Raw genomic sequence first — 19,754 nt, forward strand, 5'->3', positions numbered from 1 at the left:
AGCATCACAAAACATGCTACTAATAATCAATCTTTGGAATACCTTGCTATTATCTAAGTCTACTCTCTGATGTCTGATAATAGCCGTTTGGGGGAGGAAAAGGTATTCAGTCTTAGTAATTTTTTGTTTTGACTTAAGCTTCTCAGTGGGGGAATAAAGATGAATTACTTATGCCTTATAGTCTTAGAGTTGTTGTTTGAAATTGATGTTGATGAACACAGTGACTAATGAAGCAAGCATTGGTATACATTGCTGGGTTGTTTGAGACTATTCTTTTTCAGTTTTTCCATTGTGGCCTTACAAAATTCTGTTCTCCTTAAAGAAGTCATGAGTTTGAGACAAATTTACTTTTTAGGTGCAGAAATATTTTCTTTATTAAATGTGTATTACTTCTGTGAATAACTGCGTCCTATTCTGAGGTCAACAGGACTCAGAGGAGGCCAGAGAGTTTCCAGTGTTTAATTGCCTTTAGCCAACGAAGGCTTGTCATGAGTGGGGTCTAAAGGGAACCTGACCTCACCTCCCAAGATGAGGAAGTGATTGTCCGCACCATCATGATACATAAACATTGTTATTTATTGAAGTCCCTCAGAATATAGCATATATGTTATTTCAGTTTTCAGATTTTAATATCAGTGCTATTAAGTCCAAACTTGTAAAACAACACCAACGCATCCCTGTGAGACAGCATATATTATTCCCATTCATAGCTGTAGAGATTCCAGTTGAGTATTAGTGCCTGCTGTGCCTGAGCATGAAGATGCCAGTCTCTGTTTCTTAACTTTCTAGCCAGTTTTCCTTAATTTCATTTACATTTCTCATGGTCTGCATTTCTCAGGGTCAAAGAAATTTTGAGAGAATAATAGAAAACTACATTCTTAGCAACTCTGAGGAAAGCACTTTATAATACTCTGCCTCTGGACCAGCCTGCCTGTTGTCATTATTTATTCTTTCTTAGTGCATTGTTCTTTCATAGTGCACAACCCTTGCATGGGTGCTTAAATGCCTCCCTTTTCCCTTTCCTTCTGTCTCCAACATCTTTTCACCTTGGCTTCATAAAGAAAGAAAAGGGGATTGTTACAGTTTTGATTTACATATCTGATAGAATGTTTCATTTTAGAGGAAAGGATAAGGCATGAGGGAGATGGAAGAAGGAGAAAGAGGGAAAGAAGAATCTTATCTTTCTAACAAAACAAATTGGATAACACCACTCTGGTTAAAAATCTGATAACCCAGGGGCTTCCCTGGGGGCGCAGTGGTTGAGAGTCCGCCTGCGGATGCAGGGTACACGGGTTCCTGCCCTGGTCCGGGAAGATCCCACATGCCGCGGAGCGGCTGGGCCCGTGAGCCATGGCCGCTGAACCTGCGCGTCTGGAGCCCATGCTCCGCAATGGGTGAGGCCACAACAGTGAGAGGCCCGAGTACCGCAAAAAAAAAAAAAAATCTGATAACCCAGTACCATTTGAGGGCTTGATATATACCAGGCACCATTCAGGAACTTTGTGTTCTTAATTCATTTAATCCCTAGGGTAGGTTTTATCATACCATTTCACACAAGATGAAGTGAATTCAGAGAAGTTTTAAAGAAACTTGTCCATGGTCACACAGTATAAGAGCCAAGAATCAAATCTAGAACTCTGTGACTCTAAAGATAGTGTTTTTTTATTCATCTATTTCTTACATCTCTAAATACCATTCATATTCAGACATCTCTCAAATTTTTATCTCTAGACCTCTAGACCTAGTCTGGACTGCTCTAGTCTAGACCTTTAGCCTCGACCTCTCCTCTGAACTCCAGACCTATTCATCCAGTGGCCTACTCAGCATCTCCACTTGAGTGGCCCATAAATTCATCAAACTCATTCTGATTTCAAGCGCCTCTTCTACCTACTACTCATGCATTTATTTCCTTCTCAGATCTTGACTGCTCCATCCTTTTAGTTGCTCAGGGAAAAAATTCCTAGAAGTCATCCATGACCCCTTTATTTCTTATGCTCCACATGTACTCTGTCAAGAAGTCTGGTTGACTTTATCTTCAAAATTTCAGACACCGTTTCTGCCTGGATTACTGCAGAGGTCTCCTGACTGGTGACCATTCTTTCACCCTTGATTCCCAAGTCTGTTCTAAACACAGAGAGTAGAGAGAGCCTTTCCAATCAGACTTCTCTTCCGCTCAAACCCTCCAGGAGCTTTCCTTCACCCTCAGAGTTAAAGCCCTACACAGGGGTCCCCAACCCACGAGCCAGGGACCACTACCGGTCCAGGGCCTGTTAGGAACCGGGCTGCACAGCAGGAGGTGAGCGACGGTGGGCTAGTGAAGCTTCATCTGCCGCTCCCCATCGCTCCCCATTGCTCGTGTTACTGCCTGAACTATCCCCTCCCCCCAACCCCATCTGTGGAAAAATTGTCTTCCACGAAACTGGTCCCTGGTGCCAAAAATGGCAGGGGGCGACTGCTGCCCTACAGGATCTGGCCCCGTTAACTCCCCGATCTTATCTCCTCTTACGTTCCCTCCTGCTATAGCCATGCAGGCCTTTTCGCAATCCCTTGAACCACCAGGCACACAGCTGCCTTAGGGTTTCTGCACTTCACGTTCCTTTTTCCTGTAATGACCTCCCCCCAGACATCTGCAGGGCTCACTCCGTCATTTCATCCAGTCTTTGAGCAGATGGTTCCTTCTCAATGTGGCTGATGCAATAAAATTTATATTGGGGCTTCCCTGGTGGCGCAGTGGTTGAGAATCTGCCTGCCAATGCAGGGGACACAGGTTCGAGCCCTGGTCCGGGAAGATCCCACGCCCCGCGGAGCAACTAGGCCTGTGAGCCACAACTACTGAGCCTGCGCGTCTGGAGCCTGTGCTCTGCAACAAGAGAGGCCGCGATAGTGAGAGGCCCGCGCACCGCGATGAAGAGTGGCCCCCGCTTGCTGCAACTAGAGAAAGCCCTCGCACAGAAACGAAGACCCAACACAGCCAAAATAAATAAATAAATAAAATAAATTAAAAAAAAATTTATATTGTAAGGCAGGACAAGAAAAACTGAACATAAAATTCTCTCTCTGTGTTTGGGCCTCCTTAGGTGCGGTGTGCATCTGTATTACACATAAACCAGAGCTCCTTAAAGATGGGAGTGCCTACTTAACTGTAAACATCTCTGAGAGTTCTGAGAATTGTTCTGCCTGCTAGAAGTCAAAGGCGCACTCATATACATGTTCAAGACAAAAGACTGTATATCAATATGACACACTGATGTTTTACATAAAGTTCACCAAGGATACATGATACAGGTAAACACATACAAAGCAAGCAGCAAGTCACCATGACCCCCTACACAGTTGGGAAAGAAAGCTATTCTTTTAAGAAGTTACACTGTAGCATCAGAAGAAAGGGAAAAAAAGTGAAGTATGCACTTATCACCTTCTAATAGATTATATAATTTATTTATTAATGTGTATTGTCTATCTCCCCTGGCCTCTGCTCTCCCACCCCTAATTGAAAGTTCCATAAATGACAAGGATTTTTTTTTTTTTTTGGTCTGCTTGGTTCATTTTGTATGCCTAGCAATTATCTCAAGGCCTGGCACGTTGTTGGTGATCAATAAAATGTGTGGAGCGAACAAATTTATTCACAAATGTGTCCAGCTCAGTGCTAAGAGTGAGAAATACAGAGGCCTTCCCTGGCTCTCAAACTTTTAATGATTCCATTCTTTTAGGATTTCTACCTTTCGGTTAAAGGGAAATCAATTTCTAGAGAGGTTATAACTCCCAGTGGTGAAAGGAGCCAGCATGTGTTCAGCAGTTGCTTTGTAGGAGATGCTTCATATAGATAGACAGAATGCGTTCTTTTATACCTTACAACAACCCACGAGGAATATGTTGTGTGTGTTTTGCAGGAAACTGTGTTTCAGGGATATTATGTACTCTGCAAAATCCAGCTATGCCATAAGTATCACAAGGAAGGGTCAAACCCATGTCTGTCTGTCTCTTCTTTTCCTACTTTGCCCACTGCCTCTCAGACAGCTTCCCATCACCTCTGGGGTAAGCCCCATTTCCGAAGCATGGCATATAAGACCCTTTCAGTCTGCATTCAGCCTGTGTGGTGAGCCTTAGTTTTTCTTTCTCTTCTGGGGCACTGTCAACTCCAGCTTCTGTTTAAAATCTTGCTCTTTACCTAATAGGCAGTATGCTTTTAGTTTCACACCTCTGTGAAGTGTTTTCCACTAATTCAAATGCTTTTTCTTCCCTTTTCTGCCTGGAGAACCTCTGCTTGTTTGGAATCCCAGCTCATGTGTTACCTCTGTGAAGCCTTTTTTAGCTTTACTTGGGGAGGTAGTTGGTCGCTGCACATTGCTTCTCAGAATGCCACCTGTCATGTGGTAATTACTTATACTTTCCACTATATTCTATCTAGTCCCCCAGGAATGGGGCTTTCTTCTGTTCTTCTTTGCTTTACCAATACATAGTACAGGGCCTAGAATATACAATATACTAAGAAAATGTTTCTTTACTCACTTGATGATATGAGCCATAATGGGTAATGGAAACATATAGGGATTTTGAATTTAAAAACAGAATGGCAGTTGTAATCTGAGAAAAGTCTAGAAGACACCTCATAAATGCTCTGTGGATGAAGCATTCATTCGTATATTCATTGCCATAGAATAGTTATTAAGTGCATGGACTTAATGGGTTCAACACCAGCCCTGCCACTTACGTCAGGCTTGACCTCGCCAAATTACTTATCTCTCTAAACCTCCACCTGATCTATGAAATGGGGAATAATATTGGTGCCTACCTAATAGTGTTGCTGGGAGGATTTAATGGCAATGCATGTAAAGGGACTGCCATATATTAAGCACTAAACACATAAATACATAAAATTGCAACAAAGCTTTCTGGAGGAGTTAATATTTGTATGGCATTATCTTAGATTTAAATTGCATTGAATAGATTGAGCAAAATGCTAAATTAAGGACATCGGTCATTAAAAAAAAGCCATTTTTTGTCACCTTGTGTGTTCATCCTTCAGAATTATTTCTGACACTCATCTTTTTTCTATATAGAGCCCTCATTTGAAGGGATAAATTGAATATTTTAAACATTTAAATGAAGAGGGTTTAGAAATGGTTATTGTTGCAGGGGAAACATTGTAATCTGAGAGTTGTATGTTTCATCAGAAGGGTTTAATTACAGGCATGTAGTGTTGTTTATGAGATGGGATAGGGAGAGGTTATACGAAGTGGAGCATTTGATTGCAAGAACTGAAGCTCACCCAGAATCTGTGTGGTAAGTCCTGTGATATGGTGTCCATATGATAGAATTTTGTTTAGAGAGTCTTCTATTAAAAATTTAAAACCAGGGCCTCCCTGGTGGCGCAGTGGTTGAGAGTCCGCCTGCTGATGCAGGGGATACGGGTTCGTGCCCCGGTCTGGGAGGATCCCATATGCCGCGGAGCGGCTGGGCCTGTGAGCCATGGCCGCTGAGCCTGTGCGTCCGGAGCCTGTGCTCCGCAGCGGGAGAGGCCACAGCAGTGAGAGGCCCGCGTACAGCAAAAAAAAAAAAAAAAAAAAAATTTAAAACCATGCAAATGTGCATGTCCAGCTGCAATATGATTTTACATTGACTTAGTGTCTGGCACTTTATTCTCTGTGTACATTGTCAGAAAACTTCCTAGGCTGGCAATAATTAAAGGATTTGGATTAAATAGATGCAATGTGAAGTCTGTGACATCTGAGCGTAGGTTAGCCAGCTTAATACCAGGTGTTTGGAGGCTGGGGATGTTTTTCATGGTTATAAGTCTCCATGCCAAATTTTTATTCCAGAAATTGGTGTGAGAGGATATGCTGAGAAAATAAATGAAGACATAAACAATGATTTAAGAAATCAGCTTGGAAGTCAGGGATTTATTTTCCCTGTCCCACTCTAATATACTTGTAGAAATACTACCAATTACAGATGAAACAAAGTATTCTTCAGTTCATTAAACCATATTGTGTTAGCTGCTAGAGATACAACTGTGAACAAGATGGAAATAGTCCTTCCCTCCTGAAGCTTATAGTTTGATGAGTAAAGCAGACATCAAATAAATACATAGCACATCCATGTTTACCAAAGAGGGTGCAGAGATAGTTGGGCTGTTGCTGTAGATAAGGTGGTCAGAGAAAGCTTTTCTGTGGACTTGAGAGTTAAGGTGCAGGATTCCAGGAAGTCAGCCTTGTGAAGAATTGCCTTTCAGGCAGAGGGGCTCTCAGTACCTACAAAGGTTCTGACAGGGGAAAGAGCTTCAGTCTTGTTGGTGCAGGAGAGAGGCCAGGGGAGCAGGAGTGGAAGTGGAAGACCAATTAGGAGGCTGTTGTGTAAGATGAGAAGTGATGGTGTCCTGGATCAGGGTGGTCATGGTGGGGAGAGAGAAGATGGTGTGTTCAGAATGTATCTGAAGGGTAGAACTCGTGGGGCTTGTTGGATTGGGTGTGGGGAGTGAGATTAGATGGAGAAATCAAGGATGACTCTCAAGTTCCTGGTTGGAGGAATTGAATGGATGGGAGTGTCAATAACTGACATAGGAAATTATCTGAAGGAAATAGAGAAGGACACACAACAAAGGCCAAAGGAAATATGAAGGTTGGCAACCCTTAGTAGAGTCTAGCCACCCACATGTTTTTATTCCCATTCTCTTGCTCTTTACCAAAATAAAAGCTTTTCATCTGCTGCAGACTCTTTGAACACAGTGCAGCCTCTGTGTCATCAATAATTTATGCAGTGTTCTCAAGTAAAAGTGCTAGTGTCCAAGGCCTTGTCATTCAGATCTGGTTTCCCAGAATATTTCACAGGGCAGATATGAAAGGGAAGATTTAAAAACAAAACATGCCATCATTGATTAGTGTGGCACGATTTAAAGGGCCATAATTAAATTTTACCTAGGGTCACTCTCCTTTTCGTAGGTGTAAATAAAATGTATTGTTCTTCCAGGACCTGTTGTACTAACCCCTATACCCTATTTATAGGAAACTAAACAGTTTGATTGGTATGTTTTGCTTTCTGTTGACTTTTTTCCCATGTAAACCACTAGAAAGACTTTTGGAGGTATAACTTTGTAACCTTCCATCTGATATTGTAGTTACTTTTCCAGGAAAGTAATTATTCATGTCCGTTCTTATTCTTTTAATAATAAATAACTTTTCTTGTTATAAATAAAATATTTTCAGTAAAGATAATTTGGAAAGTACAGAAAGTTATACAATCATTTGTAGTTTCAATACCAAGAAGTAATATTTTTTCCAGTCTTTAAAAAAAAATCTTATCAGTGGGATGCTTCATACTCTGTGCAGTTTGTTTTTTGTTTTTTTTTTGCTGTATGCGGGCCTCTCGCTGTTGTGGCCTCTCCCGTTGCGGGGCACAGGCTCCGGACGTGCAGGCCCAGCGGCCACGGCCCACGGGCCCAGCTGCTCCGCGGCACGTGGGATCTTCCCGGACTGGGGCACGAACCCGCGTCCCCTGCATCGGCAGGCAGACTCTCAACCACTGCGCCACCAGGGAAGCCCGAAAGACAACATTTTAAATGGCTATGTGCCATTCCACGGCATACAGCATTTAATCATTTACCTGTTGTTGAGCATTTAGGTTATTTGCTGTTCTTTGTAGAGAACTTTTAAATGAAAGGAAAAAGTCAGACAATTTTTACAGAACACAGAGTTTTAACAAAAGAAACAATCTTCTACTCAAATCAAAATAATTTGTAAAAACCACTGTCTTCTCCAGGCAGTTTTAGAAGAATGATTGGAGCATCTGAACAATAGCAGTAAAAGCCCTGGTCTCCTGGGCTCTCTGCTGTGTGTCCTGCTCTTTTTGTGTCCTGGAGGTACCAAAGATAAACATGGACTCCCTTTGCCAAGCCCCTCAGCATCACTGCTCACCGGGATCTTCTCCCTGGTCCTTTGGTGTCTCTCTGTATTTCCATTTGTAGCTGGCACCTCTGAATCTTGCCTTGCAGCACCGGCTGGAGCTAGGGAGATAGAGGCACAGCCCTCTTACCACAGTTTTGGGCTGCCAGATTTGCCTGGCTTCATCCCATCCTCAGCCCAGTCCTTCTCTGTGGCAATCCCTCAAGTCTTTGCTTGGTGGGAAACAGCTACACTGAGGGAGGATAGATTGTTATGCATGGCTTGGGAGAGTGATGTACTGAACAGTGTTCTAGTTCATAGTTCTGACCTTAGCTAGTGCAGCTAGTAAAGACTACTATAGCTAGTACAGGTTACTATATATTACATTTAAAAACCTGTGCACGTACCCATTTAGGTATGAGCTACATCTGTTAAAACTATAAAATGAGACAGAAGAACCCAGTCCGTGAAACAGAGGCATTGCTTGGTAATGCTGTGTCTCTCTGCTGGCCTTTTGCATTATTGGAGTTGTCAGGCTAGATCCTCAGGTGCCATAGTGCAAGTCTGTCCGTCCTTCAGGGATCAAAAACTACTCTGCCCCACTGTGCCTGTGACACGTGTCACATGTAACATGTACACGTGCCCCATGTTCAAGGTGGTAGTGGGTAGAGCTGGACTTGAAGTTTGCCTAGAAGGTGACAATGACTATTTTTGCATTTCCCTCCTCTTCTTCTTAAAAGGACACCATGAACTAGAATATAAGTGAGTTTTGCCTTTGTCTGGTCATTTCCTTTATCACACTTGGTCTGTACTATAAATGTGCTGTGCTTGAGGGCAGGGTAACATGTTGCGCTTTCTTTTTGTTTGGTTTATTTGGTAATTTGGCAAATAAATCTTCATGGGTGAAGAGCAAGACGGTTTCATTTGCTAAGCTCTGTGTGAGCGTTTTCCCAACATTGATTATTTTTTAAAAACAACTAGTATTCCTGATGGATGCAATTGCTATGGGATTCTCTGCTGGGCATACCAGGGAAGGGCAACAGAGAAATAAATTTGGATTTTAGCAGTACATCCAATTCGTATTCCTTTGCAGAGTTGAAGAAATATGGGCTAGTTAAAAGGAAAAGCAGATGAATTAGGAAAGTCTTAGATTTAGTGATAATGTGGTATGAGGAACCCTAGACACGCATTCAATGGTCCTGAGTTAACACCTCTCATTAGTTGTGTGGATCTGATATTTACGATCAGATCATTATGACATGCACCAACCACTACACTGTACCTAATCTACCTAACTCCCAGTTTGCTCAGTGGGGTAGCGGGGATTTATTTATTTGATAAAATATTTATGGATCTGATAACTGATGTTCATATTTTAGTAAATTTCAGGCACCTTCCTGATACTCTTCTTTCTTTCTGTTCAAATTGTCAGTAGGACTTTTTGTTCCAGCTTAATGATCCAGGTGAGATGGGAATATTGATTTGTGCCAGGTGAAAAAAGAATTTTAGTGCATTACTGAAGAGTGTATTTCTTGCTCAGAGTTGTGAGAGTTACATGAGATTAAATGAGATAAAATAGAAGAAAGTGTAAATTGGAAATAGCTTTTCACGTATAAGGGAGTCTTCTACATCAGAGTCACTCTGGGGGAGGATTCTGGTGATATACTTCAGGGTTCTAACTTTGAACCTGCCCATTTCAACTCTGTATCAGTATCTGGGATGAAGAGAATAGAGAGATGCTGCTTATCATCAACTTGTGGATGATCTACAGCTGTAGGTTTAGTTTTCATTGATTCCTTATATTTTATTTTTTCTAATGATTTGAAAGGTAAACCTTTTAAAATGTAGTGATTTTATTTATTTATTTAAATATAGGTGTAGGAGTATTTTTTTTTTTTTTGCTTTAAAAAATTTTTTTTATTTAATTAATTTATTTTTTGCTGTGTTGTGTCTTCGTTGCTGCGCATGGGCTTTCTCTAGTTGCAGTGAGCGGGGGCTACTCTTTGTTGCAGTGCATGGGCTTCTCATTGTGGTGGCTTCTCTTGTTGCGGAGTATGGGCTCTAGGTATGTGGGCTTCAGTAGTTGTGGCACGTGGGCTCAGTAGTCGTGGCTCACAGATTTAGCTGCTCCGTGACATGTGGGATCTTTCCCGGACCAGGGCTCGAACCCGCGTCCCCTACATTGACAGGCGGATTCTTAACCACTGTGCCACCAGGGAAGCCCCAAATGTAGTGATTTTAAATCGTGGCCAATTTAAAGCTTTTATGCTTAGAGCTGTATTTCACTATTTAATTTATCTTGTTATACTTATGTATTCATTATTTTTCTAATTGAGGTATAATTGACATATAACATTGTATATTTGTTTTAGATGTACAACATAATGATTTGGTATGTGTCCAAATTCATTCATTCTTAGTATGTCTGAAAGTGCCTTTCTTTTGCCATATGTGTGAATGAAAACTGGCCCAGGACAAAACTAAAGCTAGAGTTTTAAATTCATTAGGTCAGGGACTGTTTCTTCTACTTCTTTGCTTTTCATACAGTTCTTGACATTATATTTTGGATATAATTGATATTCTTTCTATAGTGTTGATTTGATGCGAATTCAAAAGAACTAAGTCTTAGTGAGTTGTAAGATATTGTTTACATGCTTTGAATTAGGGCTTCTCCTAATAGGAGATTGTTTGAGTTCTGTACTAATATGTCTGGGCTTGATTATTTGGCATCAGATGCCTAAACATAGCAAATAATAGCCCAGTTGAAGACCTCTGACATCAACTAATTATTATGTTATTTCAGACCCATACTAAATCATCAATTTGAATATAGTATAAGGTACTCCTTTATTGGGACTTATTTTTCCTTTTAACAGAATGTCTTTGAAAAAAAGTGGAGAAGTAGAAAGAGTAAAGAGACCTGAACTTTGTCACTATGTAATATGTGAACGTGGCCTGTCACTTGTTGGGATCAAGTTATTTGTGCTGTAAAGTAAGAGGGTTAAAAATCAAGATCCCTTCCGATTTTTTTCAAGTCCTGTTACCATCTGTGGCGTCTGGCAGCTACAGTAATCCTATCAAAGTGGGATGTTTTGCAGAACGCCAGTTGGTTTGAGGCAGTGCCTCTGACTCCTCTGACTTAGGGTAACAGCTGTTTCTTGTGTGTGGGCCACAGATTCCAGGATTTATGTGAGCTGTCATTGTAAAGCATGCTCATTTTTCATGAGTTTTTATTTTTAAATTCTTTATAAATCGTATTTGTGAGTGTCAAGAGTATCAGGAATATTGCCTAACTGGTATGAGTGAGTGACTGGAAACACATCTGCTTTTGCTTTTTGAGAATAGATTATTCTTTAACTAGTCAGGTTATCTATTTAAGTAAGACAGGGAAATCAATAACACATTTTCTTTTTGCAGAAGAGCAGTTTTTTCCCATACAGTTTGCATGATGGAATTTTTTTGTTTTTATTTCCCAGTAAAACATGAACTTCCTTTAGCTTTATCTGTTCAGAAGTTAACGATCAATTTGCATAAAAATGTTAATGTGGAAAACTTAAAATGTGTTCTATTTAATACCCTTTGTTATCTTTTCTTTTGGTTTGTTAATGCAGACCTCTTTTTCATGAAGGAACATTGTGCTTCTTTACTTGAAGGCTAAATTTGCTTTGATTTTTTGGTTCAATGTGATGAAATTGAGTATCATAATTCTGAGGAGGAAACCAAGTATCAAAAAAGAGAAATGCTGTAGGATTATAAATCCTATTTTCATAGCTATCCTGTGTCTTTTGAGAAATTACAATCCAGAAAAATTTTACCTCGGCATTTACAATTGTTGGCTATATTTATACAAATGCTATATGACGGTATCAAAGAAATAGCAAATATGATTTTTGTTCTTGAATAGAAATTATTATTTAAAGGGAAAAGAGAAGGAATGTTTCAAGTTAAGAATTGTTTCTTTACCTGTCTAACACATGCTAGAATGAACACAAATCATGGCAAATGTGTGTGTGTGTGTGTGTGGTATTTCTGGCACATATATGTATATATATGAAATTCCTGCTAATTTGAGACATATAGATCTATATTTATTCTGAAATTGAGAATGTCATCCCTCAGATACTTCATTTCATGAAAGTACCTCTGGTTAAAAACCTGTGAAGTACAGAAGAACTCTTGATATTAAATCAAATTCTTTTTTTTTTTTTTTTTTTTTACCAAACTGTAAATTCTTTTATTAACGGGCATTATAAACAGATAATACTAATCTTATTTAAAAACGATGAGTGCCACACCAGTGAATATACAGCTCATGAATAACTTAAAAAGTATCTCCCATTTTAAAAGGCAACACTCAGCATACAAAAACCTATACTAAACAAAGAAGCTATACTATGGATACGTGATTGATGTGTCTAAAATGATATATATACAGTACATAATTAATGTTAATTATGTGATCAGTACATTTTTTTCTATACGATTCCCTTCACGCTTCACTTTCCCCAGAAACTGAATTCTGAACTTCTTCTTCTAAAATTGGTACAATCAGGTTATCCTTGGACATCAAATTATATTTCATCACAAATTTAGTAAACCGATGACACAAAAATGTTTCATTTTCATATTCATCAAATATCTGCCGGTGATGAAAATAAGCATGTGAAAATATTCTGTAAATCGTACGGCATACTGATCCTAGTTTTGCTACAGATGATTCCTTTATGCTAACCCTGCTGGGAAAATATTTATTGCTATTCAGAAGACATGCAGCACCATCAAGTGTGTGTCTAGTATAGTCTATAGCAGGACACTTTTGGTGTTTTATGAGCTGCACAAAGAAAAATCCATTGTTCAGTTGCTGTCATCTGAGTGCATGTATCTGGATGACATTCACTCTGAAGTTTGACAGCAAGTCCATTTAGCTCAAGACAGAATTGCCTTAAATGTTCATACTTCCATACACCTTCATCTTGGCCTTCAGGTGGTTCAAGAATTTTGTCAATATTGGAACAATCTGCTCTTATGTTCTGTTGAATATACTGCTGAACAGCTAGTGTACTGTCCATTTCATCAAAGGATTCATCAGGCCAATTATAGAAATCCTGAGCCTTGGTGCCCGGCCTGTTCCGCCTCAGCACTGCCGTCCCCTCCGCCATGACCATAGTGCCAGAGTCTGGGCGGCTGAAGTCGGTACCCGGATGTAGGGGACGGCTGCCTGCGCGGGGGGCGGGGTGGAGCGGCGCTCTCGGTCCGGGCAGATCAAATTCTTATATACCAAATAGTTATTAGTTATATTTTAATTTATTTCTGACCTTGGGCCTTAGGCTTCCACCAGTTTACAGATTTGTTTACTTAAATATTAACATTTAGTTTTGAAATTTCACATCCATTTGATCAGTATAACTAGTTGAGGCATATGTGGTCGCATCCTTTGTTGTGAAGGTCTGGGGGTAGCCAAGCAGCTTGCATAGGAGGGGAAGGTCCACTAGAGACAGACTGTGGGTGGGGCTAGACACTGGCTGCTCAACGAAGAAGAGCCTGTGCATAACAGAGGTCAAAATGGGTCTGAAAGCTATGGAATCAGTTGAAGCAGGAAATGCAGACAAGGCAAGCAGAATATCAGGTAATTCATGACTGCAACACCATGTATAAGGGAAAGGTTTCTAATTGAAGTGCTGAACTAATTTTCCTCTGCCTCTTTCACAATTCCAGCTGAGTGGAAAACCTTGTCTCTTTCCAGGTGTTTTGTAGCTAGAACAGATGGTGGGCCTTCAAGTATGTTTTGAACTAAGTAAAGGCTGAGACATAGAAATAGAATCCCAGAGATCTTGTTATATACAACAACAGTCTCAAGAAATAGGCATGAAGCTTCTTCACTCTGAGAGAAACAGAAAACAAGTGTCAGAAAGCCAAAGCATTCCTTCTATGTGTATGCAGCACTTTAATTTATAAATCCAGTCCCTGACCTTTCAAAGTTAATTTATGCATATACTACAATTTCAATCAAAATCATTCTGGGATTTTGGGGAGAACTGGAAAGAATGATCTAATGGAAAAATAAACAAGAGCTTTCCAAGGAACTTTCCAAATAGAAGAGCAATGAGTAATAATGATGAAAAAGTATAAACACAGGTCTATGGAACAATACTTAAGTCTAGAAATAGATTCAGCAATATGTAAACAATATAATAAGTTTTCTCCAAAGAAAGGATTACAGTGTTTTTGGGGAGCTGAGTAGCAGTTTTTAAACAAGTATTTGCAGGGCGTCCCTGGTGGTGCAGTAGTTAAGGATCCGCTTGCCAATGCAGGGGACACAGGTTCGATCCCTGGTCTGGGAAGATCCCACATGCCGCGGAGCGACTAAACGCATGTGCCACAACTACTGAAGCCCGTGCACCTGGAGCCCGAGCTCTGCAACAAGAGAAGCCACCTCAATGAGAAGCCCGCGCACGGCAACGAAGAGTAGCCCCCGCTCACCGCAGCTAGAGAAAGCCCGCGTGCAGAAACGAAGACCCAATGCAGCCAAAAAAAAAAAAAAAAGTATTTACATCAATATCTTTTACCATATACTAATATAAAATTGAAATAAATTAGTGAACTTAATGAATTAATGAAATTAATGAAAAAATCATGTTCTAGAAAGACTAAAAAAATAAAATATGTAATAGAAATGTGAAAGGGTATCTTTTGGGGGTTTAAAGAAATAGAAAAACAAAGAAAAAGATAGATTTGAAAAATATTTAAGATGTATGTTCAGTAACAGCTTTTAGAAGAACAGTAGCAGAGTGGGAAAATAGATCTGTACCAATATGACTGCTAAAGACTATAAAGTACAGTCATCCCTTGGTATCTATAGGGCATTGGTTCTCGGACCCCTGCAGATACCTAAATCTGTGGATGCTCAAGTGCCGTATATAAAATGGCGTAGTATTTGCATTTAACCTGTGCAGTCTTCCCATATACTTGAAATAATCTGTAGATTACTTATAATACCTAATACAGCAAATTCAAGTTTTGCTTTTTGGAACTTTCTGGAGTCTTTCTATTAAATATGTTTTAATTGTGGCTGGTTGAATCCACAGATGGGGAACCCGAGAATATGGAGGGCTGTTTGTGTAAAGTGCTTGTTTGTTTTTATCCCTCAAACATTGAGACTTTAATAGATGAATGGACCAAACAGATAATTCACACAAAGGGAAATATAGTTAGTAAAGTGAACATGAAAAAATGTTTATCATAATTCACTATCAAAGGTCTTGTTCAAATTTATAGCACATAGGTATCATTTTATAATTATATTGAGGTAATCCCCCCCTGCCGTCACAAAAGTGAACGTCTCATATTGGCAAATTTGCAGCAAAATTTGTACGTTTTTATTTTTAAAAGAAACCAGGAACTTATTGATTGCTGGTGAAGACATTGGCACAGTTCCTCTTGGGGGGAAAAGAAAAGGTAAACCACAGGAAAAGTAGAAAAATTGCTAAAACCCTTTGGGCTAGTAATCCTGTCCCTAGGAATCCATTCCATGGTAATATGTGTTCACACCATGATCAAACCCTATTGTTTCCCACAGTAGCAAATGATTGGAAGTAACCTCAATGTTCATCAAAAGGGAATTGGGTTTGTTATAAAGCAGAAACTAATGCACCATTGTGAAGCAATTATACTCCAATAAGGTTGTAAAAAAAAATGAAAATAAAAAAAATAAAGGCGAAAAAAAAGTAATTGGTATATTAGTGATGCTATATCATCATGACATTATCTCATCAAGTCATTACAATGAAAGTATGAAGACTAAAAACTTGGGAAGTACATCTAAGGTGTAGTGTTATGGAAAAGTACCTATAATGTGATTTCAACAATAATAAGTGTGTGTGAAAGCTAATAGGCAATAATGAAAGTAATTCTAATAAAATGATAGTTTACAGAATATTTTAAAATAATTAAGGTAATGTTTAATGTAATATTGCCTTTCCTATAAATAAATAGGAAAGGAAACCTAAGTCCTCTCTTGTGAAGGCAGTTATAAGCATCATGGAATTGAAACTCCCAGACATGGAGTTTCAGGTCTCTGAGGTGAGTGGGTGGTAGAAAATGAGACAGATCAAACATTTGGCTTTTTTCTTACAGTCCCAGTCATGCCATTCAGCTCTAAAGACTTCTTTACTAACAGGAGAAGCATGGAGGGCAGGTTTCACAAGATTCAAGGCCATTAGGCCAGCCTTTTCACTGGCCAGCTTGCTGAAATTTATTTGAACTTTACTTTCTACAACTTTTATGTGTATGTGGTCATTGTGGTGGGGGGAAAGTAGTAGAAATAACTTATGCTTTTTACAAGTAATTTGGTGCAAATAATTTATGATTTAAAATAATTAGATATCCAAAGAACAACCTACTGTAAATGATCTGAATCCCAGATTTAGTGTTAAGAAAAAATTAGATGTAAATGCTCTACTTCCCAGAAAACATTAGTCAGAGAGTTTGAATTTTACTTCTGTATATCAGAGAGGAAGAATATAAGTTGAAGTAGTACTGAAAATGGCAGGTCTGGATCCGTAGGTGTAGCAAAGATGGAGGATTACATATGAGTGGGTACTGGAGAGTGACACTGACATTAAAAGGAAATGTGTAGCCATTGCTGTGACCCAAAAAGAAAATAAGCAATAGTTACACTAGTTGTCACTTGGAAAATTAACATGTAGGACAAAGCTTAAGAATCCAAGCCCATTTTCAGATTATATTTGTAGTTTGTCCTCTATTCTAAAGAATACCTTGTTTCTCACTGATTCGATGGAGTATTAGTCATCTTGGGCTGCCATAACAAAATACCATAGACTGAGTGGCTTAAACAACAGAAATTTATTTCTCAGAGTCTGGAGGCTAAGAATTCCAAGATCAGAGTGCTAATGACTCACATCTCTGGTGAGAGCAGTCTCTTCCTGTCTAGCAGACAACCACTTTCTGGCTGTACCCTTGCATGGTGCGTGCCCGCGTACACAGAGAGAAAGCTGTCTGATGTCTCTTCTTTTTAGGACACTGATCTCATCATTAACGCTCCACTCTCCTAACTTCATCTAAACCTAATTACCTCCCTAAGGCCCCACCTCTAAATACGATCACATTGAGGGTTAGGGCTTCAACATATAAATTTTAGGGGGACACAGTTCAGTCTATAGCAAATGGTAGGTAATCTTTCCAACAGGGACCCCATTTTATACTTTTTTAACCTCTAAGCAGAGAGCTCATTGCATAGTGCTGCCATGGAGATCAGAATCAGTATTGGTTAAGGAAAGTTGATAGCTTGTTAATCTTTTGCTCATTGTGATATGAAATTCACTCACACTTTCATAGTAATCTATGGAATTTATTTCAAAGAGTTAGCCTCCTGTTAGAATGCTAAACAACAATAGCAGTTCAGTTCACGTGTTTATTTTCTTTTCCTTTACTAGCATGTTTTAAATATGCTAAATTTTCTAGGATACAATAAATCTGTGAGATCTCCTCAAAAGATGTAATTCCACTAGTTTATCATAGGTAAATGAAATCCAATTTACATACTTTGTAGGAAAAAAGTGAGTGCTTATGTACTCTATACATCAAACATTGGATAGACTTCAGGACAAGAGATGAAGGGAGAAATGGTACATCCTGAGCTTGGCCAGCACACCTTGTGACCAAGCTAGTGTACCTATTCTGTGCCAAAATAATGGGTTAGTTCTGTCACTTCAGTTAGAAGTATTGGTGCCTTAATCCACCACTTAAATGATCAGATAGAGTGGAGCAAAAATGCTGAATTTTTAGTTTCTTCATCTTTCAAGAGGAAGAAAGTTAAGAAATCTCTTGTTTTTGACTTTTGCTGAGACTCTCTCATTAATCTATATCTAATGTTATTTTAAAACACTGACTTTTTTAGCATACTGTGATAGAGACATTGTCCTGTACATGGAAAAATATCTCAATCAGGATTAAAAATAAATGGAAATAGAATCTTAAGTGTTTGCTTTTTTTGTTTGTTTGCTTTTTTTTTTTTTTTATTTCACTCAGTTCTCTTTTGAGGCTCTAGGCAGAATTAAATTAGAAAGAAAATCTGAGTGGTAAGGTTCTTTTTATAATATGACTGTTGATTTTATGTAAATGATAAAATACATTTCTAGTTCTTTTTTTTTTTCTTTTTGCCTTAAGCCAGGAGAAAGGTGAAAGGTTTTCAAAATGATAAAGCTTTTGTTTCCATTCATTGTGTTTCCTTCAGTTGAGAGGTAGTAGAGAAAGATTTTTATGTTTCCATTTCTATAAAATAATTCCATCTACTGCTTTCTTGGTTTCTTCTCTTTTTCTATAGAAGCATAGTTTATTTGCTTCTTGGAAGAAAGCTGGATTTTAAAAAACAAACACACACAAACTCTGAAAATACCTGTGGTACTGTTATCCTCCAGGGTCCCCTTCACCCAGCAGACATAACTTTATACCAACATGTGCCATTTATAGCAATTTCCACAGGCATTATTTGTATTAGTCTGTATCAGTGTCTGTGTAGAGGATTTGAAGTACAGTAATTTTCAGAACATTAAATCTCTATTCAGAGAAATCATTAGATTTCCTCCTATTTATTCAATAATTAATATTGAATAAATTAGCTATGACAACATAATATGGCATTTATTTAAAGGTGCTTTTTGTTTTGCTACCTTTGGCTTTTTAATATGGTATTTTATTAAATCATAAAACAAAAATCTGTTTTTTTCTTTTTAAGATAAAAGTTTATGAGACAATATACATGAGAAAGGTTTTTTTTTGTTTGTTTCTTTTCATTATCTGATTCAACATACTGGTAAATAAACACATAATCCTTTGCTTTTCCTTTAGTTAATGCTTTCTTGGAAGAATTATAGGAAGAAATGTGATATAATTATAAGTCAGCAAAAACATTAATGAACTATCAAGGTAATTAAAAAACTACTTCCCTTATATGCTTCTATCAGGGGCTTCCAGAAAAATCTCAGAAGAATTTGCCTTTTTTGTAACCGTTTAATTAACTTGAGATAAATCCCTTACTACAAATATACTTCAGAAAAAGTGGGGGCTCTAATGTGTACAGGGGTGTCTTCACCAGCAGCAAGACCAAAGTGGTGTGTTTTTCGGGTAGAATTTGGGTATAATTTATTAATTTCAGCAGAAGTTTAAACATGTAAACAGGATAATTTTGTCATGAACTTTGCTACATTTCTCTTAAAATCAATCCTTATATTGGTTGCTTCAAAAACCAGTTTTATAGCAAAATGTTCACTGCTTTTCTCCAGGTTCATACATTCCCTGGCCTGGGCTTCTTTAGGGAAGAGTTTTCTTTACGTAATATTTGCTCCCCAGAGATGTGTCTTTGGGAAAAGACTTTTATCTGCAACAACTGTATGGGTTTCCCAGCAAGTAAACGGCCATGGAACAAGTAGATGGATCCCTGCTGTTTTCTCTACAGGCCCAAGTATATTGAAGAAGCTTAGCACATACTCACTGAAACAAAACAAAACAAAACCCAAACCAAACCAAACAAAAAACAACTTTACCTTAAAGAGAAACAAACAACTAATCACAATCTGTACTTTGCTTTTGTTTTGGGTGTATCTCTCAAGTTGACTACCACTTAGAGGGCATATTGCCTGATGCCCTGCAGGCACTTTCACATACACGTCAGTTAAGTCTTAGGGTAACCCGGTGAGGTAGAGCTGTTATTCTAACTATACTGATAAGGAACTGAGGCTCAAGGAGGAAGTCTTTGCCAAGATTGCATAGCTGGTTGGCAGTAGAAGGAGGAATTTGAGGGCTTCTGGGTTCAGGTCTGGTATGGTACACTTTCTTCTACATCATGTTCACTCTTCCTTT

General features: G+C 38.8%; 2 protein-coding genes across 6 annotated transcripts in view; one reads left to right on the forward strand and one right to left on the reverse strand.

Moving 5' to 3' along the window:
- ST7 (suppression of tumorigenicity 7) overlaps nucleotides 1-19,754 on the forward strand; it is a 263,462-nt gene that overhangs the window by 85,926 nt on the left and 157,782 nt on the right. The window lies entirely within an intron of this gene.
- LOC309810154 (MOB-like protein phocein) lies at nucleotides 12,283-13,112 on the reverse strand. Its single transcript, XM_082631969.1, is given in 2 exon segments — nucleotides 12,283-12,691; nucleotides 12,693-13,112. Coding segments are annotated over 2 exon segments (675 nt in total). The 5' UTR covers nucleotides 13,043-13,112; the 3' UTR covers nucleotides 12,283-12,366.

This window comes from Mesoplodon mirus (assembly GCF_964341445.2).
Source record: "Mesoplodon mirus genome assembly, chromosome: 9".
Lineage (NCBI taxonomy): Eukaryota > Metazoa > Chordata > Mammalia > Artiodactyla > Ziphiidae > Mesoplodon > Mesoplodon mirus.